Here is a 27,024-nt window from a genome sequence, read left to right as displayed (position 1 = left end):
CAAAAACTCTTAATCATGCTCTGTTAACCGTGACTGTTTTGCTCTGATTAGAAAACGCACATTCTAACCTGGCTGAGCGTTGCACACCCTGGTGCATGGGCGCTAACATCGGAATGCAGCCCACCCTCCTCTTCCCAGAGCTGCCTATCATTATGGAAATATTTACCATCTCGCTGAAACAATTTAGTCCCGGAGGTATAATGGTTACAGGCACCCCCAGTCCCACTGCCTGCAACCATATACCCTGCCTACCTCCCCATGCCTGTAATTCTTGCTTTCACCGAATCTTTGTCCTTCTACCCGATATAAGCAGCTGCCTTATGGGGGGGTGGGGTGCAGAGCAGATTTTGTGGACGACCTGCTGCTCTCCCTGCTGCCGGCGCTATTGGAATAAACGCTCATGATTCACCCCTGTCTCTGCTTAACTGGCTCAAGCAGGGACAGGCGGCCCGGACCCCTTGGCTGCCCGGTTACATAACGTTTGACGGAGAGAGAGGTTTTTCGGAGGAGACATGTCCCAGGGGGCATGCAACAGGGGCCCCGCGGCTAGTGTTTCAGACGTGGTCAGCGCCCAGGGAGATCGCGTCCGGCCTGCAGGGCTCTCTAGGCGGGTCGCCGCCCGCTAATCCCTCCGCCGCTCGCGCAGTGCGCGCGGGGAGAAGGGGCATGGAGTCCGCTCACCCTTTTCTTTCTCTTTTCATCCTCGAGGAAGGTCCGCGAGGCGCAGCGGGAGAGCAAGGGATGAACAAAAGATAACTTTCCTCTGGTCCTGCCGCAGTTCTCAACACAACCACGGCCGACACGGGCCTTAAAACTTCTGAACCGCTTTCCGCCGGAGACCGCCCTCCGGGAGAGGAGCGGCCGGAGGCTTCTCCAGAACCCAGGTCGCCAGGTGATGTTAGGTCGGGGAAAGGGACTCGGCCGCGGCAGCGCGCAGGCCCCGCCCCCACTTCACTTCCGCCCTCCTCGCTCCGCCCCCGCTCCGCCCACATCCCGCCGAGCCACGCCGCCCGAGCACCAACACTCGCGACAGGCTGAGGCTCGTGACGCATGCGCCCTTCTTCCCGCGCCGCTGGACGCGAAGCCTCCGCCGGCTCTCGCCACGCTCTCTGCTCCGCCCCTTCTGGCGCGGCAGCACCTGAGCCCCAGCTCTGTTCCCTCCCAGTCCCTGCCGCGTCCACACCTGGTCTTCAGTCCTGTGAACAGTGACTGTAGAACCACCTCAGGCCCTGCAGACCCAGGTCTCATGCTTCCGTGTCGGCAGTGGTGACGGGCAGGGGCTGTGGGGTAGATAAGGCGGGAAGAGGGGAGGTGGCCGTTGCCTTGGCTCACTTCCGGAGGACGGGCGGAAGTGACCGCGGTGGATGGGGAGGGGCCGGGACGAGGGCGAGGGGAGGGCCGGGCCACCGAGGGTCGAGGGGGTGGGGCCTGGGCCGGCCTTGGGGACCCGGAATGGGGCCTGTTGTCGGACCCGGGGCGGGACGCGGCTTCCTGCCGAGACGGGGCGGGCGGGATCGAGGTAACGACCCAGCGCAGATAGGGCGAGGCTCGTCCCGGCGGTAGAGGGGTGGGGGTCGGTGTGGGGAGGATCTCTGTCACCCCCTTTCCGGCGAACCCAGAGCCCGGCGTTTCGGAGAGGAGTGGGAGGAGTTAAGTTCTTGGCAGCGGGGCACGGGTCGGGGGTCATGTGGCCGTCACGCCCCTACAGGAAGGAAATGGGAGTGTGTGTTTGTGTGCGTGTTGAGGAATAAACTCGGAGGGGAGGGGCGCCGGGTGGGCTCCGGGACCGAGGAGTTGGAACCCCGTGGGGTTGCTGCGGGCCGGGGCGGGCCTCGCACACTCCCGGGAGTGGCCCGGGAAGGAGTGGGACAGCGATGAGGAGTTACATCCCTGGCGCAGTTTTGGAAGCAGAGGGGCAGGTGGGGGTGCAGAGTTGCATGTGAGGTGAGGTTGCAGAGTTGCATGCAGGTGAGGTTGCAGAGTTGCATGTAGGTGAGGTTGCAGAGTTGCATGTAGGTGAGGTTGCAGAGTTGCATGTGAGGTGAGGTTGCAGAGTTGCATGTGAGGTGAGGTTGCAGAGTGCAAAGTGGAAGGTCCGAGTGGATGGAGCGAGTGGATGGAGCTCCGTCGCGGAGAGCGGCGGTTAGAGCGCTGACACCTTGAGGAGCCTGGGAGATGCAGGGCGATCGGTGCAGCACCCACCAGGCAGGACCGGAGGGCAGGCTCTTGTCCACGTTTCTGGGAAGACAGTCCCCACACGCCCGTCAGTGCTTCTGGCCGCTTTTCTGTTGTGAGAGTAGGTGCCGTCCTTCCCTTATCCTGAGCCATACCGAGGGGATGGCAGTGGGGCCGTATGTGAGTGGAGAAGGTACCTTGTGTATGTTGTGGAGTGTGAGGCTGGGCTTTTCACGGTGGAGCGTAATCAAGGGCTCTGATTTAGGTGGGAAGCCTTGGGAATCCACTTGGGAGTAGAATAGATTAGAAAGTGTCCTAATGTTTAAATCTTCTGCAGGTTAACGCAGGAGGCAGCCGCCTGGGCCATGCCAGTTCGAAGGCCTGTGTCTTCTCCGGAGCCCCAGCAGGAGACAGAGGGGCCAGTGTTCGCAGTGGATGACTTCCCCTCCCGGAGCCCGAGATGGGATAGTAGCCGGGACCCGCCTACCATCAGGATCTGGGCCTGAGAAGCCAGCTGAATGAAGGGCCATACCGGACGCCTGGGAGGGACACTGACGCCCACAGTGGGGGGGGAGGGGTCCGGACCTGCCCCTTCCCCCCCAGACTCCTCCCCCTCAGAGGACGCTCAGCCATGGACTTTGGACGCGGATCAGAGGAGAGAAGCTGCACTTTGTTTGGTGTCTCCGGTTTGGGAGTCTCAGTTTTGGAAATGGAGTGCTGGATGGGGTGTGAGGATCTCCAGGGGCGCAGCTGAGAGAAGAGAAGAAAGGTAAGGCTCCTGTCTCGTTTTCCACTTGTGTGTCTTTTTTTTTTTTTTTTTTTTTTTATATATTTTATTGATTTTTCACAGAGAGGAAGGGAGAGAGATAGAGTTAGAAACATTGATGAGTGAGAAACATCAATCAGCTGCCTCTTGCACATCCCCCACCGGGGATATGCCCGCAACCCAGGTACATGCCCTTGACCGGAATCGAACCCAGGACCTCTCAGTCCGCAGGCCGACGCTCTATCCACTGAGCCAAACCGGTTTCGGCACCATTTGTGTGTCTTGCTGCCGTTCAGGAAGTGCCCTGCTGGGCTGGGTAACAGGGAGCTTCACCTCCCCCTCCCTCTCGGGGTGCAGGCCTGTTCCCAGCCACTCCTCCTGGGGGAGGGAGGACCTTGTGAGGGGTGGTCAGCAATAGCAATTATGAGGTTAGGCCAAGGAGAGCGTGGAAAGAATTCAGCCCCCTGCAGGGGGTTGGCTTCCAGGACCTGTAAGGGCCTTTCCTACACTGAGATGGTAGGATTCCAAGTCGGTTGGGGCCAAACTACGAGGCTGGTGTGGCTTACCCAGAGGGGCAGGCTGTTATGTTTGAGGAGCTGAGTAGAACTGCGTTGAGCGTGGGTTGGAGATGGTCTATGAAACCTCCTAAATTGCCTCTCCTCCTTCCCCTACGAGGGAGTTTAGGCTATGAAACCTCATGGAAAGAGCAGAGGAACAGACAGGATTGGGCATCAGTAGGATTTGTGTTCTAGCTCTTGCTCTCTTATTGTACAGCCCTAGATAAGTATGTTGGTCCATCTCTGCCATGCTCTCTCCACCTGCAACATGGGAATAACCAGCTTTCCAAGCCCCTTACAGGCTGTTACAAGGAGCAAAGGAAATGATAGGTTTTGACAAGTGTCCAGGGCCATGTACATATAACACAGTAACACTGACATCGTTTGATATGCTTGTGTAACTGTTACATAGAGAAAAGCTCTGTTCTTTTATTGAATTAGCATGCCGGCAAAGCCTTAATGGCCTCAATTAAAAGCCTACCCTGAATGTGTCTCATCTTGTTGTTATTAAATACCTGGGGTCATCAAGTTGTGGGAAGGTATATGGGACTTAGATGGAGGGACTCTAGCCCTCGGGGTTCTCCGTCCATGTGTAAGGTGCCCCTTCAAGAGCGGGGAGGAATTTCCGTCCCAAGGCCTCAGGGCCACGTGTCTGGTTAGGAGATGGAGCCCCATTCTTGGAGTGCACACTGGGCCTTTCCTTGTAGTCTTCTCTCCTGCCCTTGAAGATGACAGTTTTTTCTAACTGCCATCTCTTAGCCCTTTATATTTTCACAGGCTCTGTACCCGCCTACAGAAGACCTGTTCAGAGTTACCTTCTCACTTCCTGCCCGTTCCTTCTTGGGACTCCAGTTTACCTGGGCCAAGATGCGTTTCTCAGTGACAGCAAAGGAGAAAGTATTGAGAGAAAGGAGAGGTGTTGGGAATTTTGATAGACAGTGGGGGATGGTGGCCTGGGTGAGGGGCAGGAAGCTTGGCTTCTAGCATCCCTCTACTGGAGAATCCCTCCATCTAACTAGCTGTGTAAACATCTGGGCGGGGCTGGCACCATAACCCTGTCATTTGCCAGCTGAAAATCCTGTACTTGTGATTCAGTTTCTTTTTACCCCCTCCTTCCTTCCTTGCCTTAGGAGTCCCTGCTTTCCCTAATGGCCCGAGGGTGGGGCAGGCAGGGCTGGGTGGAGTCACTGGTCCTGAGTTGTTCCTTCTGTGGTCTGATGCCTGGGGAGCTCTCTTTGAGGCCAGGTTTCTGCTATAGAAGGTCCAGATTTCAGGAGGGATGCCACCTCTCCCAGCTTCGCCCAGCAGATTCCTGGTGTCAGTTACTGCTTGGAACGGGGGTCACAACAATCCCTCGGGTAGACGTGGTTCCCAGGATGCCTCTGTGGCCCTCCTCCTACCTGGGAGGCCTGCGAGTACTTCGGCTCACGTGGAGTCCACGGAGCTGTGCTGTGTTTACGTAGTGCTCACCTTATATGAAGTGTCTAGGCTGTTGTGTGGTGTCAGTTCTTGTCACCGCATTGTTGTGCGGAGGAAAGAGGGATTATTTCCCTAGTTTGATATTGAGGGGAAGCTACAGAAGCTCTGAGCAAGAAAGGCTTGCCTGAGTATGGAATGGCAGGCTGTGGTTGCCTGCCCAATACTGTGCTGCTTCTGTAGCATCTGACCTGCCAAGGGCCATCTGGATTCTGCTGTAAGTCCCCAGGGAGGGGAACTCGGTCATACAGGCTCTCTGGTAAGTGAGCCAGATTCCTCTCCCTGGCATTTCCATGGAAAGCACTAGTCCTGCCCTCGGCCTGACCCGTCCACAAGACAGTCCCCTCAAGACAGCCATCGGCCTTCTCACTTAGGCGCCAGGAACAATGCTTAGGCCAATTAGCCAGGACCAGTGACAGATTTGACCGAATGTGAGTGTGTTTTAACTGAACTTATTTATATCCAAAATGAAAAGTTCCACTTCACACACATTGCTCAGTAACGATTGTGTTCATCTTTTCTCCTTTCTTTGATCTTGAGGAGCTGTTTCTGGATCTCCATGGGGAGTGGGAAATGTTGAGAGGAAGGGAGGGGGAAAATAGAAATAACATTGATTTAAAACATGTCTTTTACTTCTGATGGTTTCAAGCCAAGATCTGTCTGAAGTTCAGAGCATGAATTCTTTCCAAATTGTAAAAAAATTCAGGTTATCTTGGGCATGATTTGTGGAGGGCAGTTTTCTGGAATAATTTTCACCTCCTTCACCTTACCCCTCTAGTCATCTTTTGGAAGTGGTAGGGGTGAACAGGTTACAGTATTGCCCCTTCTGTGCTCTCTTATCCTATAAGCAGATCCTTCTATACCTCCCATTTTTACATAATCAATTCTGAGTTTCATCCCTGGAATCAGACTCCTTGTTTCTTCTGTCCTTATTCCCCCAAAATCCTTCCCCATGAAACCTCCATCAGCCCTTCCCAACCTTCTAACAGCCTTTCTGTCTGGGCCAGTCCTCTTGCAGTTGGCTGGTTTCTACTCAGGTCCTCCTGGAGCCTTGGCATTTAAACAAAGGACAGTAGTGATGCCGTATGAGTGTTGGTGCACAGACAGTCCTCCATCTTATTCCCCATTGAACTGCCTTCGATGGAGAAGAATTACTGTTAGAGGTGGGAATCTGACATCTCATGGGTTGGTTGGTCTCCCCACCTTACAGCATCACACTATGTCCTTTGTCCTGAAAAGTGGTTTTAGCTTCTGATATTTTGGATGTACAAACCATTGTTTCCTACACTTTTAGGAAACTATTGCTTTCCCTCTTGCTCTGACATGGAGTGTGAGTGTGTAGACCTCCCACATCCCTCCCAGGAGGAAAAGCTTAGAGAGGGCAGCGGTGCAGGCGCTGGCCACTGGCTGGCACGTGAGCATGGGCTCCCCTCTCCCGCCACAGTCCACAGTCAGCTAGGCTCAGCCTCACAGATGTGTCCGCTCTCCTCTCACTCTGCTCTTTCAGGGCCGAGCTCCAGCTCCTTCTACCAAGATTTCCCTCTGCCCACACTGCGCCTGTCAGGCTGGACACACAGACATCTCGGAGAGCACTTGCTGGAAGGGTGCATGAGGACTCCAGCTTTGGGGGCAGGGGTGCCTGGGTCTAAAGCTCAGCCAGGTCCCCTCTAGGTCTTATGACCTTCATCACTTGGCACTTTCACCCTGAGCCTCACATTCCTCATCTGGGGAACAGGATGATAATGCAGAGCTGCTAGGAGGGTTAGAGAGGCTGAGGGAGGGGTCTGGCCTGTGGAGGCCTCTGTGTACTTTGGTTTCGGCATCTCTAGTCCATGTAGGGCCTTTAGGGCATGCCCTGCCTTTTGCTTCTTTGGAACCTGCACAGTTCACTTTTCACGTAGAAACGAGTTAGCCAGCGAAGTCAGTGAGTAACCAGCAGCACAGAGGTCAGCCTGCGGCAGGGAGGGAAGCGGATGGGAGGGGAGGTGCCAGTGCAGGGTGTCCTGAGCACAGGTCAGGGCTGGCCCTGGACTGGCCCTTCTCAGGGAAGTCTGCAGAGCAGGCAGTCCTCCGCTCCCCACCCTCACGTCTCATGTCAGACAGGCCTGCAGGCTTTTCTGGATTCTGCCCCACCCACCCCCACCCCCACCCCCACCCCCTTTCACAGGGCTCTCAACCCTGTGAGTGAGTCCTTTCCTCCCCAGGTGGGTGCTGGTTCTACCCTGGGACACGTCTGTCTCTGCTTTCGCTCAGACTAACCGCTCTCCTCCCCCACCCCCACCCACCCCCACCGAAAAGAAAGAGGGAAACCGCAGCTGGCCTCTCCTGCTTTGGGCAACAGGTGTCATGCACCCCCCTCCCTTTTGGCGCCCGGTTCCTCTTCTCACGTTGTACTGGGGCCCCTCTGTTGCCTCTGACTCCTTCCCGGAAGTAGCGTTTGCGGGGTTCGGGAGAGCTGGCCCCCAGACTGTTGGCCTCGAGTTTGGCAAACGCACTCCCCAGGACTGCCCGTCGCAGGAGGCTCTGCTCCCCTGTCCGGGCTGGGGAGGGAGGGGCGGAGAGGGCGGGCCTGGAGGGTCGAGGTGTCCCGGGGTCGGTAGCGACCAGTGCCGTTGCCGTTGGGAGCGGGAAAGGGCCCGCGGTCACAGCGCCTCCCGACACCCGGGCCCGGGAAACGCGCCGTCAGCCGGAGGCGGGCGGGGAAGGAGCGGCCTGGGAGGCGGGCGGCCGCCCCGCCCCGCCCCGGCCCCGCCCCCGGGCAGCCCCGCCCCCGGGGAAGGGCCACGTTGCCCGTCGGCGGCCGGGCAGGCGGAAGGCGCCGGGCGCCAGGCTCGCTCCCCGCAGCCGAGGCGGCCGAGCGGGAACCGGGAAGTTGGGACCTGGTGAGTGGGGGCCGGAGCCGGCGGCCGCAGCTCGGAGCTGGCCCCGGGGGTGACGGAGTCCGACCGAGGGAGGCCCGCGGGAGGGGAGAGGGCGCCTCGGCTCCGGTCCCGGCTGGAGCAGCGGCCCCTCTCCAGCCCATCGTGGCCCCGATAGCCTCGGGCCGTGAGCCCGCCGGCCGGCCGCCGCCCCTCCCGAGCTGGAAGTCGGCTGTGGCTCCGCCTTGGGAGCGCGGGCCTCCGGCTGCTGGACGGAGGCGGTTGTGCAACTTGGGCGCAGGGCGTCGTGGGTGCGGGCCGGAGAGGTGGGGTCGCCGGGAGGGTTTGGGGAGCCAGATGCGAGGTGGCCTGTCCCCAAACCCACCCAGCGTCCTGTCCACAAGTTACAGGGCTTCCTTCTTCTCAGCCGCAAGGAAGACTTAACTTAATGTGAAAATATGTAAATTGGCAAGAAAACTTTTTTCCTGTTTGCTGCTGGGTGTGGAGTAGGGGCTCCCGGGACGTGCACGGTCCCATCTTGTAGACTGGAGCGGCAGGGACGTGCAGGCCGGTTTGCATCTCCACAGAACAGCGGAGCGGGCGAGGCTCCACCTGTGTGTTTACTTAGTCTTTGCTTTAGAACCGCGATGTTCAACCTTTTCCGCCTCATGGCACACAAACTAATCACCAAACATTTTTATGATCTGACAGAAGCGTAGGTATAATTTTGGTTCATTCACACCAGGTGGCTGTTATTGTGTTGGCTGTTGTCCTTTTTGTATTGACAGTCTAAGGAAAAGAGGTCAGTGCCTCTGACTGCATAGCGAGGCATCGCATGTGTTGACAATTCTTGCAGCGCACTCCAGGGCATGTAGCCTTTTTTCTCAGATGTCTGTCCTCCAGGCCCTGCCTCCCAGGTGAGTCACTGCTGCCTGACCCCATCCTGGAGACCACTGAGCTCCGGGTCCCCACTCCTGTGTCCTTGTTCTCACAGTTAGGACGCATTGTAGCCCGTCTCCCCTCAGTGGCATCTGTGACAGCTTAAACTCATTTTCTCTTCATCATCAGAGATCAGGGACTTTGGTGATCCAGACCAACCCTCTCTCTCTTCACATGAGGGCACCAAGTCACAAGGAGTCAAGTGCCTTGCCCGGGGTCACCTGTTTGCTGGTGCTGGATTGCCTGAAACCCAGGCCTTCATGCTTTTGTTGGGCTAGCATCGTACTTCCTGCTTGCCTTCTCTTTTCCAGGATATAACCTGCACCCTTTCTGTCCTAGGTCTTATTTTCTAAGCCGTTGAATTATTTAGTGTATCTTCTCTGACTCCCTCTCAGTTCTTCCATCCTTCTGAAATTATGGAGCCTGGTATGTGATACAGGAGTCTAGTGGAGGTCTAATATTGAACAAGAAAGTAATTCAGTTAGGTCTTCATTACTTGTGCCATGTTCTCTTGTTTTCTGGATATTTTAGGTAGTGCTTTTTTAAAAAAGATTTTTTTATTGATTTCAGAGAGGAAGGGAGAGGGAGAGAGAGATAGAAACATCAATGATGAGAGATTAATTTTGCAGCTGCCTCCTGCATGTCCCCTACTGGGGATTGAGCCCACAACCCAGGCATGTGCCCTTGACTGGAATCGAACTCGGGACCCTTCAGTCCACAGGCTGACGCTCTATCCACTGAGCAAAACCATCTGGGCTAGGTAGTGCTTTTTAACGTACTAAGCAAGGCAGAAATAGAAGGGAAAGTCTGTCAATATTCCTTCAGCTCCTCTACTTTTAAAAAACTAAATATGACTTCTCCATTATTGCCTACAATGGGAAGTTGACTATCTGGGATTCTCTTGGTATTTAAGAAACATTTTTACCAGAAAGAGGGACCTGGCTGGAGAATGCCATGGAATTCGAGTGTTAGAAAGGGATCTCACAGCTCCTAGGCAGCCCTTCAGATGAAGAAATGGGGACCCATAGGGGATGGTGGGGCTTGCCCAGTGCCTCCTGGGTTTTGGCTGAGGGTTTTATGTATGAAAAAGGCTCCCACTATGGTGCAGGTGTCTTTGTACTTGGTGGTGTGGACCAGCTGTATGTCACTTCCCTAAAGAAAAACTGAAGCAAGTCAAAAACAGTTTTGAGTCTGTGCCTTGCAGACAAATGTCATTAATAACAGAACATGAGAGACTCAAGTCAGGGTTCTGGACTGTTGATCTATTTTAGAAAGGAAGGTGTGGCAGATTGTATTTTCCCAGAATGGCACACCCGTAAATATCCAGTCCACACGTTACAAGCAGACATTGTCCTCCTGCCACCCGGTGGTGGGTTTGAGGTTCTCCCCCTTTGAATGTGGGCAGGGACTGTGATTCTCCTGACCTGTGCGTAAGGCAGACGTGCTCCCAGGCTGGATCCTGAGAAGGATACTTAGCTTGCTGTCTTTCTTGGGACTCTCGCCTTTGGAACGCAGCCATCGTGTTCCGAGGAAGCCTAGGCCACATGGAGAGGCCCGGGGAGGGTTCCAGCAGTGCTCCAGCTACTGTCTTAGCCAACACCAACATCAGCCTGCAGACATGTGAGAATAAGCATTGAGGGGAGCCCATCCCCAGCTTTTGAGTTTTCTAGCTGAGGTCTCAGACATTGTGGAGCAGAGGCTGGTCATCCCCTCTGTCCCACTGTCCAAAGTCCTGACCTCTGGACACTGTGAGAGGGAATACATGATTGCTCTCGTTTTAAGCCAGTAAGTGCTTCCATTCAGCAGTAGATATCTAATAAGGAAGGGGATGTGAGTAGACACAGCCTTCCGAGTTTGGGCGTGGGGCCTGAGCACAGAGGCAGGAAGAACTCTTGCCCATGTCAAGGCTACATAAATTCTGTTTCACTCGTTGTTTCAGGTACTTTTTGCCTCATAATGAATCACCCCAAAACTTAGTGGCTTAAAACAACAGAATCATTTTATTCCTACCTCAGCTACGTGGTTCTTGCTCCTGGTCTTCTGTGAAGTTGCAGTCAGATGTGGCTGAGCTGGGGTCATCTGAAAGGCTTCCTCATGTCCAGTCAACTGGAACACCTGAGGGTGTCCTGTCCATGTGGCCTGGACTTGCTCTTGCATTGGTGGCTGGAGGGTCCACGAGCAAGCATCTCAGGAGCACCAGGTGGAAACGATTGCCTTTCGTGACTAGTTTCAAAGTCACACGTCAAAGGGAGGGAACAGGCCCTCCTCTCCCACCGCTGGACGAGGACTGTCCTCGTTGACGTGGGACTTGTCATAGTCGTCTTTGGAAAATGTACTCCTTCACTCATGCTGCTGGTTGGGCTTGTTGCTCCTTGATTTAGTTAATAATGCAGGCAGTCCTCCTTCCAACTACTTGTATTTTATACCTGTGCCAAGCTGTGATAGGCTTAGAGGTCATAGAGCCGTTTTCCTACGGAGCCAGGGAGGGCACGGCCACAGATTCTGTTATAGTGTGGAGGACAAACACAGATGTGGAGAGCGTGTGGTGGGAGAATAGTCATGCGAAGACTTGGCTCTGCCAGGAATGTTACAGAAGGACTAACCTGAACTAGGCTGTAAAAGATGTGTGAGTGCTTGCAAGTGGGGCAGTGGATAGTACTTCAGGATGAGGAACCAGCCAGAGCAAAGACACAGCAGCGCACAAGTATACTTCTGGGGGCAATAAGTAACCTGCTGAAGCCAGAGGAGGGGGTTCGCGGGGTAGTGGTTGGAGGTGAGTTTGAAAAGCGATGTTTGAGTCAGTCTGTTGTGAAGACTGTGTGTCATAATACTAAGTTTAAGTTTTATTCTGCAAGCAGTGACAGCCTCATGGTTTTGTTGTTGTTGTTGTTGTTGTTAATCCTCATCTGAGAATATTTTTTCATTGATTTTTAGAGAGAGGAAGGGAGGGGTAGAGACAGAGAGAAAGAAACATAGATGTGAGAGAGACATATTAATTGGTTGCCTCCCACACGAGCCCCCACCAGGGTCAGGGTTCAAGCCTGCAGCTGAGGTACATGCCCTTGATGGGAATCGAACCTGGAGCCCTTCAGTTCAAGGGTCAATGCTCTGTCCACTGAGTCAAACCAGCCAGGACAGCCTTGTGACTTTCAAGATAGGTCAGTGTGTGACCAGGCGTGCACAGTAAGAAGGGTGTTTGTCCTCTGGGGGACTTTGCTTAGAGGGAAGCAAGGTTAGTGATAGGACAGCTGAGAGGCCCCATCACTAATTCAGGCTTAAAATAATATTTTATGCCCTAGCCAGTTTGGCTCCGTGGATAGAAGAGCATCGGCCCGGGAACTGAAGGGTCCCAGGGTTGATTCTGGTCAAGGGCATGTACCTTGGTTGCAGGCTTAATCCCTGGACCAGGTCAGGGCAACCAATCAATGTGTCTCTCTCACATCGATGTTTCTCTCTCTGTCTCTCCTCCTCCCTTCCACTCTGTCTAAAACTCAGTGGAAAAAATATCCTCTGGTGAGGGTTAACAACAACAAAAAATAATATCTATATATAAAGAACCAGGGGCCGTCACATCCGAAACAACCAAACAGACGACCAAACAGGCTGAGTGGGGCAACAAGGTCGGCAGAGGGTGCAGTGAGGGGTGACCAAACGACCGAACAGCAGGCTGCGTGGGGCGACCAGGGCAGCAGGAGGGGGGGTCAGTGAGGGGCAACCAGGCCAGTGGGTCGGGGGGGGGGGGGGGGCAGTTCTTTTTAAAATCCAAAAAATTTTAAAGGCCAGGCTGGCAGGGGGTCCAGTTAGGGGCAATCAGACAGGCAGGCAGGTGAGCAGTTAGGAGCCAGCTGTCCTGGATTGTGAGAGGGATGTCCTGGATTGGAGAGAGTGCAGGCTGGGCTGGGGGGACCCCCTGCCTGCACAAATTTTGTGCACTGAGCCTCTAGTCTATACATATAAAAAACCTAAGCGACCGTTATGACTGGACAACTGGCCCATAGCTATGATGCGCACTGACCACTAGGGGGCAGACGCTCAACGCAGGAGCTGCCCTGGTGGTCAGTGCTCTCCCACTGGGTGAGGTGGCCCGATCACCCCAATCGCAGGCCAGGCTGAGGGACCCCACCCTTGCACGAATTTGTGCACCGGGCCTCTACTTTTATAATAAGGAAAAACGGTTCAGATTAAAGTGTTTGAGGCCTTCAAATGGGATAATGGCAGTGAATAACTGTCTCTTTCATTTTCATAATTCTGAAATTCTTGTGGCTGGATGTGTTTCAGAATTTAGAATTTTTTGGATTTTGAAAAGATGACCTGAGCCCTACCCTGTTTGGCTCAGTGGATAGAGCATTGGCCTGCGGACTGAAGAATCCCAGGTTTGATTCCGGTCAAGGGCACATACCCAGGTTGCTGGCTCAATCCTCAGTAGGTGTGTGCAGGAGGCAGCCAATCAATGATTCTCTGTCATCATTGATGTTTCTGTCTCTCTCTCCCTCTCCCTCCTCTCTGAAATCAATGAAAATATTTTTTAAAAAAAGATGATCTGAAAACCATATGATTTCACTTATATGTGGGATATAAAACTGAAACTCATAGACATAAACAACAGTGTGGTGGTTGCCAGTGGCAAGGGAGTGGGTGAAGTGGGCATAACATATGATTTGACTTTGGGTGATGGACACGCAGCATAATATATAGATCTTGTATCAGAATCTACACCTGAAACCTGTATGATTCTATTAACCAATGTCACCCCCATGTATGTAAATGATGGACACACAGCATAATATGTAGATCTTGTATCAGAAATCTACACCTGAAACCTATATGATCCTATTAACCAATGTCACCCCCATGTATGTGTGTAACTAACTAACTAAATAAATAAATAACGATCTGGTGCATAAATGGTGTAGTGTTAGGTCTGGAGCAGCACACCATAATCCAACATATTTATTTCTGTAGCAAAATGTATGACTAGTCACACTAAGTGGGATAAATAAAGACTATAAATAGCCTCACGTTAGATTAGATCAGATTTCACCAAATGAGGGTAAGTCGGATTTTACTGCCAAATGAGTGTAGAAAACTTCTGTTTTTCAGCTCTTTGTGAACTTGGGAATTGCCGTTAAGGGATTGTGGGTGTGTGGCCAGTTTTTAGGTCACAGCAAATCTCTTGAATGTTGAGGATCCCAGCACAGCAGTTTGGCACACGAGGCAGCTGATCCTCATCCCCAAGTAGCTTGTGGCTGAGAGATTTGACAGATGTTGAGCAAGAGGTGCTGGTGCTGATGGTTTGAAGGGGAGGTGGAGCTCCCCGAGTCTTTAGACATCAGGAAAGTTGTCCTGGTAGATATATGGGTCAGAGCGCACCAGGCGAAGACAAGGAAGAGCAGATCAGGCACATTCAGAGGCCCTGAGGTGGGCTGGGGTGTTTGGGGCCTGGAAGGAAACAGTAAGAGTGGAGCAAAGCGAGCCAGCAGGAAGGGGACAACTGAGTGACTGGCTAGTTGTATATTGTCATGTGCCAGGCACTGTTCTAAACACCTGATATGGATTATCTCACCCAGTCCTCACGGCATCCAATGGGGTATTTGATGAAGTGAGAAAATTGAGTCTCAGAGATGTGAAGAAATGTGGGGTGATGCCAAGCATGGCCCTGGGCTCTCCGGCTTGCCCTTGTTACTCCCATATCTTCCTGATGGTAGGACTCAGAGCAGTGCTTCCTGGAGGAGCATGTGGGCTCTGCTGGCCCAAAGGGCTTGCTCATCTCTAGGGCACAGCCGGCTGCTAGAAGCGCATGCACTCAGGTTTGTGCCTGCACCCGGGCCAGAGAGTGGACAGTCTTGCTCTGGAGAATGTGTGCACAGCAGTAGGAGACGGCACTGGGACTCGAACAGCCTGTGTGGGGAAGCTGTGGGGTCGGGGAACGGGTGTGTTGTGTTCTTTTATGGCAAGAGGAACAAGTTCTGTTTGGGAAGTTAGAGAAAAGGGTCATGGGTTGGTGCTAAGGGGAGGCCTGCCTGTTCTGTGGCAGCTGTTTCCTGTTGGCCATGGGGCCACTGTCATGTTTACAGACTTGCTAAGAATCCAGGCTGCTGAGGGCCTTCAGAAATTGCTTTGATCTGCGTGGTGAAGGTTCAGATGTGGACCACATCCTGAGGGGGAGTGAGGAAGAAACTGGAAAGCCTGATTGGCATATGGTCCCTTAGAAGATAGGAAGTTAATGTAAAGTAAAACGGAAATAGACTTGAGGTTTCTGAGAAGGCTGGGGGTGTGGAGCCGCAGGTGGGTGGTTTCTGGGAGGAAAGACAGGTGGTTCGGTGCTGGCAGGCACTGAGGGCGTCTCCAGGTCCCTTCAGAGGCTCTTCAGGACCAGCCCCTTCGAGACTGTGCCTGCTTGAGAGCCCAGGAGCACAGAGATCACATCTGGACCAAGGTTTTGACTAGGATTAGAGAAGTGGGCTGTGAGGCAGAGGGTATCTGGCAGAGAAGCTGGCATAGGAGGGCACATACCTGACTGGGGTGTAAAGGGGCAAGACCAGAGGCAGGAAGGCGAACAAGAGAGTTCACGTGGTCAGGAATGGCTGCTGTCCAGGAGTTGGAGGGTGTGGTAGATCCTTTCACGTGTGGAGAGACGGCATGGCATACTCAGCCCCAGGGCGCCTTATGTGCCATGCCAGCTCAGCCTGGTTCAGTGACCCGGTGGCGGGGCGGGGGGTGAAGGATGGAGAAAAGACAGACAAGAGAATGAGCTGGGTCTGGGTGGGATGCTGCTCCCGGATGGAGAGGCAGCGCCACGGACTACAAACCGTGTCTTTATATTATAGCCAGGTTCCACGGGGCAAAGTAAGGGCGTGGTCAAGATGTTTACAGCATTCTCGTGGGTTTCGATCCTACTCAACTACATGCACCAGAACTCTATCAAGCCCATATTACTCAGGCACGTGGGGCCATGTGTTCGGACCATAGGTTCAAGCTTACAACTATAGCTGTTGGCTATAATTATGCTGGGAGGACTTGCACATGGCAATGAGAGGACTGTGCCCTCTCATTAGTCCGAGGCTTAAACCTGTCCAAACACTAGCCGCTCTCCACATTCAAGTCATGGAATCTGGCAGATTGAGGGGTTAGTGGGACTCTGCTTGTTTCTTGTTGGGTGTGTGTCCCAGCCCCTTTCCCGAGCCTGGTAGACAGCAGGTGTGTGTTGCATGTCGAGTGATTGAGGAATTCAGAACACAGGGGTTATCCCATCGCCCTTAACTGCTGTGCCCAGGGGTGGGCAAAAGCAGGTTTACAGTTGTTTGTTTGGAAAATACAACAGTTAATAAAGAATAAAAGAATAAACTCTGTGCTTTTCAATCCTCACAATTATAAACCTACTGTTGCCCACCCCGTATTCCAGTTTTGCCATTTGACCCAAATAAGTCATTAAAAAAAAACACAGTTTAATTGAGGTGTAATTGACATATAGTAAACTGCACGTGCGTATTTAAAAAGTACAATGTGATAAGTGTGAAGCTCTTGTCACATATCCACCCTCCAATTTCCTCATGCGCCTTTGTTAGACCTCCCCCGCTGTTCTCACTGCCCCATCCCTAGGCAACCACTGATTTTCTTTCTGTCTTTATAGATTACTTTGTATTTTTTGAGGTTTATATAAGTGGATTCATAGTGTATGTACTTTTTTTTGGTCTTTCACATCTTGCTTAATTACTTGAGATTCATCTATGTATTGTGTATATTAGTAGCTTCTTCCTTTTTATTGCTAAATATTATTCCATTGTATGGGTAAATCACAATTTGTTTTTTCATAGTTCCTTGTTTATGGATTTTTGGGTTGTTTCCAGATTTTGGCGATTATGAATAAAGCTGCTATAAACATTCCATATAGGTTTTGTATGGGCATATGTTTTCATTTCTCTCGGATATATATCTAGGAGTGGACTTGCTGGGTCATATGGTAATTCTCTGTTTAGCATTTTGACAAACTGACAAACTGTTATAAAAGGATATTAGTTTCATACCTCACACTATATACAAAAATTAACTCAAAATGAATCATGAACCTAAATGTTAAACCTAAAACTATAAAATTAAAAAAGAAAACAGCGGCCGAAACAGGTTTGGCTCAGTGGATAGAGCGTCGGCCTGCGGACTGAGGGGTCCCGGGTTCGATTCCGGTCAAGGGCATGTACCTTGGTTGCGGGCACATCCCCAGTGGGAGATGTGCAGGAGGCAGCTGATCGATGTTTCTCTCTCATCCATGTTTCTAACTCTCTGTCTCTCTCCCTTCCTCTCTGTAAAAAATCAATAAAATATATTTAAAAAAAAGAAAACAGGGAAAAGTCTTTGTGACTTTGGGTTAGGCAGAGATTTTAGATACAATGCATGATCCATAAAAGAAAAAGCCCCTAATAGTTGGACATCATCAAAGTTAAGAATTTGCTTTCTCTGTTGACACTTCGGATGGAAGGACAAGTTTCTGCATTTGTATCAGTCGGATGGGTGAGGAATGTTATCTCAATTAGTTTTAATTTACATATTTTTAATATTTTATTGATTTTTTACAGAGAGGAAGGGAGAGGGATAGAGAGTTAGAAACATCAATGAGAGAGAAACATTAATCAGCTGCATCCTGCACAACCTCTACTGGGGATGTGCCGGCAACCAAGGTACATGCCCTTGACCAGAATCGAACCTGGGACCCTTCAGTCTGCAGGCCGACACTCTATCCACTGAGCCAAACCGGTCAGGGCTACATTTTTCTTATTATGGATCATCTTTTCATATGTCTAAGGACCATTTTAGTGTCTTTGTTCTTGTCTTTTAGACAAATATTTTTGGCCATTTTTGCTCTCAGGTGTTTAAGTTTTTTGCCTATAAGGTATTGGTTCTTTATTATGTATATTGCAAATATTCTCTTCCAGTTTGTCATTTGACTTTTTACTTGGCTTATGTGTTTGTTTGTTTTTTGAGGATATTTTTCATTGATTTGAGAGAAAGAGAGGGAGACATAGAGACATAGGTATCGATATGAGAGAGAAACATCGATTGGTTGCCTACTGCACCTGCCCTGACCAGGAATCGAACCCGCACCCTTTGGTGTACAGGATGACGCTCTAACCCACTGGCTTATGTGTTTTTAGCCGTGCAAAAGTATTTTATTTATTATTGTATCAGGATTTTGACTCGTTTAGAAAGCCTTTCCCTATACCCAAGTTATAGAGGTTTTGATCCATGTTTTCTTCTAGCACTTTATTTTTAATGTTACTTTTAATTGATTTTTAAAATATATTTGTATTGATTTCAGAGAGTAAGGGAGAGGGAGAAAGAGATAGAAATATCAATGGCGAGAGAGAATTGGCTGCCTCCTGCATGCCCCCTACTGGGAATCAAGTCCATAACCCGGGCATGAGCCCTGACTGGGAATCGAATTGTGACTTCTGATTCATGGATTGATGTTCATCAACCAGAGCCACACCAGCTGGGCTATAGTTGTGTGTGTGTGTGTGTGTGTGTGTGTGTGTGTGTCCCACTGAAGCACACTGAGCTACTTGGAAGTTATTCTTGTGTACAGATCTAATTTTATTTTTTCCAAATAGCTATATAGTTGTTATTAGTAATAAGACCATATTTTGCCCCAGGATTTCTAAACATTAGATTTCTATGTGTAGTTGGGTCTATTTCTGGAGTTTAAATTCTATTCCATTGAGGGGAGAAACCAAGATGGCAGCATAGGTAAACACCTGAACTTGCTGCTGCGCACAACCACATTAAAACTTCAACTAAAAGACAAAACAAATATCATCCAGAACCAGGGAAAGGCTGGCTGAGTGGAAATTCTATAACTAGAAGGAAAGAGAAAAGCGCATTGAGTCCTTCCTGTAGGAGGTGCAGAGGTGTGGAAGTGTGGAGGTACAGAGGCGCTTGCGAAAGGGGCTGGCAGCTGGGTACGCTGTTGTCTTTTTCAATTGGGAAGGAGATACAAGCTCCCCACTGCTCTGAACTCCAGTTCTGGGTGAGAATCTGGGGATCTAGACTCATACCGAGAGAAACTGGACTGTCTAGCATTGGGCCAGAACTCGAGGGCGTCTTTCTTGTAGAGGTGCTTGCAGCGATCATTGTTCCTGCACAGGGCCGAGGGACACAGAGACCCAGGGACCTATCCGGGGGAGGGCTGACGGGCAACCATTGCTGTTTGCTCCTCCCTGGTGATTCCCTGAGACCCCGCCCCACCCAATTTACAAACCCACCCAAGCTGTGTGTAGAGGCTTTTGCATACGAATGGCCTGGCCTTTCTCCCCCTAAAAACCTGTCAAACTGCAGCTGGGTCAGAGAACCCCAGAGCTTTCAAAAGAAGGCCTAAGGCTAGTCAGCAGCCTGCATTGCTTCACAGCTGGGCCTCATCTGGGCATCTTCAAGCCCCAAACAAAGAGGAGGAATCTGCAGATCTCTCTGTAGCTCCTGCTGGGTGGCTTCAGGCAGTGGCTGACTTTGCACCTCCTTGGAGATCCAAGAGCCAGTGTACCCAGTGGTCAGAGTGAGACCATCCAGATTAAAACTCTTCACATCCATGAGACACACTCAGGGGGCAGACTCAGTGAGTGCCAAAGTCCCACTGAAGCAAGTCCTGCCCCATAAGGGTGTCTCCAGCACAGAAGTTCTCCCATTATAGACACAACTGGTCCTCACAGCCAATTGGTCTAGAGGTCAATTCCTCCCAGTGATACCAACAGCAATCAAGGCTTAACTACAACAAGACTGTGCACACAGCCCACAAATGAGTGCACCAAGAGTGTCCACCTCAGGTAATTGGGGAGGCTGAGCCACTGGGCCCTATAGGACACCTAGCACACAAAGCCACTCTATCAACACAGGGAAGCAGCGAAAATGCGAAGACAGAGAAACAGGTCACAAATGAAAGAAATGGAGGGAAGCAAACTATTGAATATAGAGTTCAAAACCATGGTTATAAGGCTATTCAAGAATCTTCTAGAAATCTCCAAGAAATATAGTGAGACCCTCAAGGATATGAAAAAGGATCAATTAGAAATTAAGCATACACTGACTGAAATAAAGAATAATATACAGAGATCCAACAGCAGACTAGAGCCGTGGTCGGCAAACTGCGGCTCGCGAGCCACATGCGTCTCTTTGGCCCCTTGAGTGTGGCTCTTCCTAAGCCTTAGGAGTACCCTAATTAAGTTAATAACAATATACCTACCTATATGGTTTAAGTTTAAACAATTTGGCTCTCAAAAGAAATTTTAATCGTTGTACTGTTGATATTTGGCTCTGTTGACTAATGAGTTTGCCGACCACTGGACTAGAGGATCCCAAGAATCAAATCAAAGATTTGAAATATGAAGAAGCAAAAAATACCCAACCAGAAAAGCAAAAGGAAAAAAGAATCCAAAAATATGAAGATAGTGTAAGGAACCTCTGGGACAACTTCAAGCGTACCAACATCCAAATTATGGGGGCGCCAGAAGAAAAGAGAGAGCAAGATATTGAAAATCTATTTGAAGAAATAATGACAGAAAACTTCCCCTACCTGGTGAAAGACATAGACTTACAAGTCCAGGAAGCGCAGAGAACCCCAAACAAAAAGAATCCAAAGAGGACCATACCAAGAGATATCATAATTAAAATGCCTAGGGCAAAAGACAGAGAATATTAGCAGCAAGAGAAAAACAGTTAGTTACCTACAAGGGAGTACCCATACGACTGTCAGCTGATTTCTCAACAGAAACTACGCAGGCCAGAAGGGAGTGGCAAGAAATATTCAAAGTGATGAATAGCAAGAACCTACAACCAAGATTACTCTACCCAGAAAAGCTATCTGTTAGAATTGAAGGTCAAATAAAGAGCTTCACAGACAAGAAAAAGCTAAAGGAGTTCATTGCCACCAAACCAGGATTATATGAAATGCTGAAGGGTATTCTTTCAGAAGAGGAAGAAAAAGAAAAGGTAAAGATAAAAATTATGAACAACAAAGTGACAACAAATACATATCTATCAACAAGTGAATCTAAAAATCAAGTGAATAAAAAATCTGATGAACAGAATAAAGTGGTGAATAGAATATAATCAGGGGCATAGAAAGGGAGTGGACTGACAATTCTCTGGAGGAAGGGGGTATGGGAGGTGTGGGAAGAGACTGGACAAAAATCGTACACCAATGGACGAGGACAGTGGGGAGGGTAAGGGCAGGGGGTGGGGTGGGAACCGGGTGGAGGGGAGCTATGGGGGGAAAAAGAGGAACAACTGTAATAATCTGAACAATGAAGATTTATTAAAAATAAAAAAAATTCTATTCCCTTGAATGATCTGTTTATTTACATACCAGCGCTACATAGTTTCTTTGTTTTGTTATTATTAATCCTCACCAGAGGATATTTTTTCCATTGATATTTAGAGAGAGTTTAAGGGAAGGGGGAGGAGGGGAGAGAGAGAGAGAGAAACATTGATGTGAGAGAGACACATCAATTGGTTGCCTCCCACACGTGCCACGACTGAGGTCCAGGGATTGAACCTGCAACCTAGGTATGTGCCCTTGACTAGACATCGAACCCACCACCCTTCAGTGCCCAGGCCAACGTTCTAACCACTGAACACACAGGCCAAAGCAGTGCTAAATCGCTTTAGTGATAGAGGCTTTGTAATGTATAGTATTTTACTATCTGTTACAGTGACTCCCTCTCCTACTTGCTTGCATTATTTTTCTAGATACTGTTGCAGGTTAATTTTTTCATGTGAACTTTACTAGGAGTATCGGTTAATAATTCGGATTTTGTAATCAAAGAAAACGATAATTTCAAGAGAAACATCAAACGTGCTTTATTCAAAGTAATGTCCATCGCCAGCTACACATTTCCCCCATCTTTCAGGTAATTTGTGGGTACCGTCTCAATAGAACTTCTCTTGTTTTGAGGAAAACCATTCAGAGACCCAATTCCACTTCTTCGTATGTTCTGAAGTGCTGCTCAGAAAGTGCGTGTGCTATTGATCGGAACAAGTGGTAATGTGAAGGAGCAAGGTCTGGTGAATACGGTGGGTGGGTTCATGCTTCCCAGGCAAGATCTTTTAACGTGTCTTTAACTGGTTTTGAAGTGTGTGATGGTATGTCATCATGAAGCAAAATTACTTTGCCGTGTCTTCTGGCCCATTCTGGTGGTTTTACGATCAAAGCGTGGTTCAAATTGATTATTTGTTGTTGGTAGCGATCAGTGTTAACGGTTTCACCTGGTTTTAGAAGCTCATAATCTGCCATACCTTCCTGATCCCACCAAACACAGAGCATTGTCTTCTTTCTTAAGCGATTTGGCCTTGCAGTCGATGTTGATGGTTGACCTGGATCAACCCATGATTTTGTGCCTTTGTGATTCTCAAAATAAATCCACTTTTCATCGCCAGTCACAATTCGATGCAAAAAAGCCTTTCTTTCGTGCCGTTGAAGCACCATTTTACTGATGACTTTTCAGTTTTCCATTTGTCTTTCGTTTAGTTGATGTGGCACCCATTTTCCTTCCTTTACAATCTTTCCCAGTGCTTGTAAACGATCGGAAATTGTTTGCTGAGCAACGTTTAATCTTTCTGCAAGTTGTTTTTGAGTTTGACATGCACCTTCATCCAATAATGCTTGTAATTGTTGGTCTTCAAACTTTTTCGGTTGACCTGGACGTTCCTTGTCTTTCACGTCGAAATCATCACTTTTAAAGCGTTTAAACCAGCGTTTCACAAGTATTTTGAGATGGAGCATGTTCACCATAAGCTTCCTGAAGTATATGATAACTTTTTCTTCAAAATAAAGTAATGAATTAAAACTTTCCACAAATGCTCTTTTTTTTTGGCTTGAAATTTGGCATTTTTAAGCGTAAAAATATCTATGATGTTAACACCTTCAGAAAATTTGACATATGAAGTTTTGAAGCTGTCATTGCAACAAAATAGCATACACATCAAATCACATATATTTCAACATAGTATGTGTAACTTCATTTATTGAAAAAAATCCGCATTATTAACCAGTACACCTAGTAGTGTCTGTCTGTCTAGCTCAGCCGTGGGCAAACTACGGCCCGCGGGCCGGATCCGGCCCGTTTGAAATGAATAAAACTAAAAAAAAAAAGACTGTACCCTTTTATGTAATGATGTTTACTTTGAATTTATATTAGTTCACACAAACACTCCATCCATGCTTTTGTTCCGGCCTCCGGTCCAGTTTAAGAACCCATTGTGGCCCTCGAGTCAAAAAGTTTGCCCACCCCTGGTCTAGCTCCATAGAAAGGTATCCTTTTTGAGAATTTTTATTATGCTGAGATGTCCTATTCAAGAACAAGGGATTTTTAAGTCTTTTGTGTCTTTTAGGAGATACAGTTTTTTCATATAAGTTTTGACTATTCCTTGTTAAGTTTATTCCTAAATAGTTTATTGTCTTCATGGCTATTGAAATAGGGTTTTCTCATGTATTGTTTCTGCTAATGAGTTATTTGTGGGTATGAAGGCTATTGATTTTTGCATGTTAATTTTTATATCATGAAACCTTGGTCATTTCTTTGATTGTTTGGGTTGGTTTTATCATTGATTCTCGTAAAATTTTCCAGGCATGTTCTCACAGAATCAGCAAATAAGGATAGTTTGCCTCTTTCCCACGTCTTCACTGTTAATTCTGTTCTGTGTTCCAGTTGCACTGGCTGATCCCTCCAACGGAATGTTAAATAGCCATGTAGATCGCATGTGCTTGGCATTGCTGGTGGGAATGCCTCTGGTCTTCCTTACTGAACAAGGTGCTGGCTTTAGTCCTGAAGTGTGATATTTGACTTTGATTAATTCAGTAATCTTTGGGCATTTTGATTTATAATGGGAGGCAGCTGGTCCCATCCATCCTCCCCCTGAGCTCTGGTTAGAAGATGGGAAATGAAATCTGTCAGGTAGGAAAGGGAGAGGTGGGGTTCCTTTGCTTCTTTTCTTCCACCAACATCACTTTACCCTTCAAACATATACAGGTATTGCTTTTCTGAGGACTCACGAACTCATTATATATATATAAATAAAAGTGTAATATGCTAATTAGACCGGACGTCCTTCCGGACAAAGCCCGGGCTGCAAGGGAAGCCCGGGTCCTGGGTGCCTGCTGGAAGCCAGAGGGAAGCGTGGGTCCCGGGTGCCAGAGGGAAGTTGGTACTGGCAGCCGGGGGAAGGCCTACTCTTGCACGATTTTCGTGCATTGGGCCTTTAGTCTGTGAATACACAGACACACACACACACACACACACACACACACACACATGTATATATATATTGATTGATTGATTTCAGAGAGGAATGAAGAGGGAGAGGGAGATAGAAACACCAATGATGGGAGGGAATCACTGACTGGCTGCCTCCTGCAACCTGGGCATGTGTCCTGACCAGGAATTGAGCCATGACCTCCTGGTTTATAAGTTGACGCTCAACCACTGAGCCACCATGACTGGGCCAAACTCATCTTCGAATGAGGAAGCATGTTGTCCCAGTCCTATTCTCTTATTCAGATGACCACCCAGATTAGGGGATGGGCAGTTCTTTTCTAAGAGAGCCCTGGAGTGCCTGCCTCCTGTACTTTTCCCCTGTTCCTGGAATACCCCTCACCCCACCCCATGCTGCCACATGCCTTTGTGATGATGGCTGCTGTTCTCTGTTCTCTCCCTAGGTGCATGGCTGCTTCCTAATCCCAAAGCCCAGAGGACACATCCCTAGAACTGTGCGGGTGAGACCGGCCGGCAGGGCAGCTTGAGCGCCCCTCTCGTGGCTCCCCGCGGGGGCCAGGATGCTGAAGAAGCAGTCTGCAGGTCTTGTGCTGTGGGGCGCCATCCTCTTTGTGGCCTGGAACGCCCTGCTGCTGCTCTTCTTCTGGACGCGCCCTGTGCCCAGCAGGCTGCCCTCAGACAGCGCTCTAGATGACGACCCCACCAGGCTCACCCGCGAGGTGATCCGCCTGGCCGAGGACACCGAGGTGGAGCTGGAGCGGCAGCGGGGGCTGCTGCAGCAGATCTGGGAGTACTCTGTGCGGCGGGGCCAGCGGTGGAGGGTGCCCACTGCCGTCCCACCTGTGCCGCCACGAGGGCCTGTGACCTTGCCGCCAGCTGTGATCCCCGTCCTGGTCATCGCCTGTGACCGCAGCACTGTCCGGCGCTGTCTGGACAAGCTGCTGCACTATCGGCCCTCAGCCGAGCGCTTCCCTATCATCGTCAGCCAGGACTGTGGGCACGAGGAGACAGCTCAGGTGATAGCCTCCTATGGCAGCGCCATTACACACATCCGACAGCCCGACCTGAGTACTATTGCGGTGCCACCCGACCACCGCAAGTTCCAGGGCTACTATAAGATCGCGCGCCACTACCGCTGGGCACTGGGCCAGATCTTCCACAAGTTCAAGTTCCCCGCGGTGGTGGTGGTGGAGGATGACCTGGAGGTGGCCCCGGACTTCTTCGAGTACTTCCAGGCCACCTACCCGCTGCTGAGGGCCGACCCCTCCCTCTGGTGCGTGTCCGCCTGGAACGACAACGGCAAGGAGCAGATGGTGGACTCGGGCAAGCCTGAGCTGCTGTACCGCACCGACTTCTTCCCCGGCCTGGGCTGGCTGCTGTTGGCCGAGCTGTGGGCCGAGCTGGAGCCCAAGTGGCCCAAGGCTTTCTGGGATGACTGGATGCGGCGGCCTGAGCAGCGGCAGGGCCGGGCCTGCCTGCGGCCCGAGATCTCCAGAACCATGACCTTCGGCCGCAAGGGTGTGAGCCACGGTCAGTTCTTTGACCAGCATCTCAAGTTCATCAAGCTGAACCAGCACTTTGTGCCCTTCACCCAGCTGAATCTGTCATACCTGCGGCAGGAGGCCTATGACAGGGATTTCCTTGCCCGTGTCTATGGCGCCCCTCTGTTGCAGGTGGAAAAAGTGAGGACCAGTGAGCGGAATGAACTGGGGGAGGTGCGGGTGCAGTATACCAGCAGGGACAGCTTCAAAGCCTTCGCCAAGGCCCTAGGAGTCATGGATGACCTCAAGTCGGGGGTCCCCAGGGCCGGCTACAGGGGCATCGTCAGCTTTCTGTTCAGGGGCCGCCGTGTCCACCTGGCACCCCCGCAAACCTGGGAGGGCTACGATCCCAGCTGGAATTAGTGCTGCCTGTCTCTCCCGGCCCCTTCCTTGCCACGGCACATGCTGAGACAGACTGCAGTCCTGGCTGCACCCTCCTCCCTGCGTCTCTCTTGGGTCCATTTATCTTTTTATTTTATTTTATTTTATTTTTGAGTGGCATTCGAGTGCACAAATGAGAAGGTGAAGATGACTCGCCCATTGAGAGGTTCAAATCAGGGGAAACTTTCTGGGGTACGTTGGGGGATATTGAGGAAGAAGTCACTGTGTGGTAGGCAGAGACGGCTTGTTGGGGCCACATGCTTTCATGTGCCAATTTTTCTCCTAGGGCCTCTGCAGAGAGGCTGGCAACTTGAGTTCTCTTGCCCAGGCCGCTTTGCCCTGTTCTGGCTCTCACAGCCAGGTACGGGCCCTTCTCTTGTGCCTGACCCCGCCCCCATTTGGAGGGGGAGCTGGGTCCGGTGAGAAGAGAACAGACAGATTTGTGGGCAGAACGAGACCAAGCAAAGGGGTTTTGTCATCTAGGTCTGGGCGGAGTTTGTTAGGTTGTCAGGGTTTATGCCTCCCGCCTACTTTCCCCCTCTTTTCCTCTCTCCTTATCACAGCTCTTCTTTCCCTGCAGCCTAGCAGTTATGATTCCAAGATGGGAAATTGAAGGGGAAAAGTAAGACCTTCACCAGAGCCCTGGCCAGTTTGGCTCCTCCCTGGCAGTGGGGGAAAGGGGATGGGGGGAAGCTTGGTGTGCGGGGCACCCTCTCTTATCCTGCCTCGAAGAAACAGAAGCTGTCCTTCAGCCCATCCTGTCTGCAAGCGGGTCCTTTCCTGTCATTCCAGGAGGGTTCTGAGCCGGCTTGCTGGGAGGGAGGTTAGCTCCTCCCTGAGACCTTGGCTTTTAGAGGTCCCCTCAGTGTGAGGCAAAGCAGCCAGGACAGGATGACCCACACACCCCTCCTTCCTGTGCCCACCCCACCCTCAACACCCTGTATCTGTTCAGGTTAGGATGCAGATGGGGGCTTGGAGAGCAATCTCTGTGCTTTTGTTTCTTGCCCGACCACAGTTCATGGAAGAAAGTTGAAGCTGCAGAATTATTTTCAAAAATAAAAGGCTGAATTGTCTGAAAAA

General features: G+C 50.4%; 1 protein-coding gene across 8 annotated transcripts; it reads left to right on the top strand.

The window, feature by feature from the left end:
* The first annotated feature begins 815 nt into the window (after nt 1–815).
* MGAT1 (alpha-1,3-mannosyl-glycoprotein 2-beta-N-acetylglucosaminyltransferase) lies at nt 816–27,024 on the top strand. 8 transcript variants are annotated; one of them, XM_070416806.1, is made up of 3 exons: nt 816–892; nt 2,513–2,944; nt 24,466–27,024. In XM_070416806.1, exon 3 carries the CDS (start codon nt 24,583–24,585, stop codon nt 25,924–25,926), a length of 1,344 nt encoding a protein of 447 aa, XP_070272907.1. In that variant the 5' UTR covers nt 816–892; nt 2,513–2,944; nt 24,466–24,582; the 3' UTR covers nt 25,927–27,024. The 8 variants fall into 8 exon arrangements, with proteins under 8 accessions (XP_070272907.1, XP_070272903.1, XP_070272904.1 ...); XM_070416802.1 differs by lacking the exon at nt 816–892 and adding an exon at nt 1,088–1,241; XM_070416803.1 differs by lacking the exon at nt 816–892 and adding an exon at nt 1,437–1,519.

This window comes from Myotis yumanensis, unplaced genomic scaffold (assembly GCF_028538775.1).
Source record: "Myotis yumanensis isolate MYYU_CA2020_CCGP unplaced genomic scaffold, mMyoYum1.0.hap1 SCAF_5, whole genome shotgun sequence".
In the NCBI taxonomy this organism is placed as follows: Eukaryota; Metazoa; Chordata; class Mammalia; order Chiroptera; family Vespertilionidae; genus Myotis; species Myotis yumanensis.
This window is presented reverse-complemented; position numbering and strand designations above follow the sequence as displayed.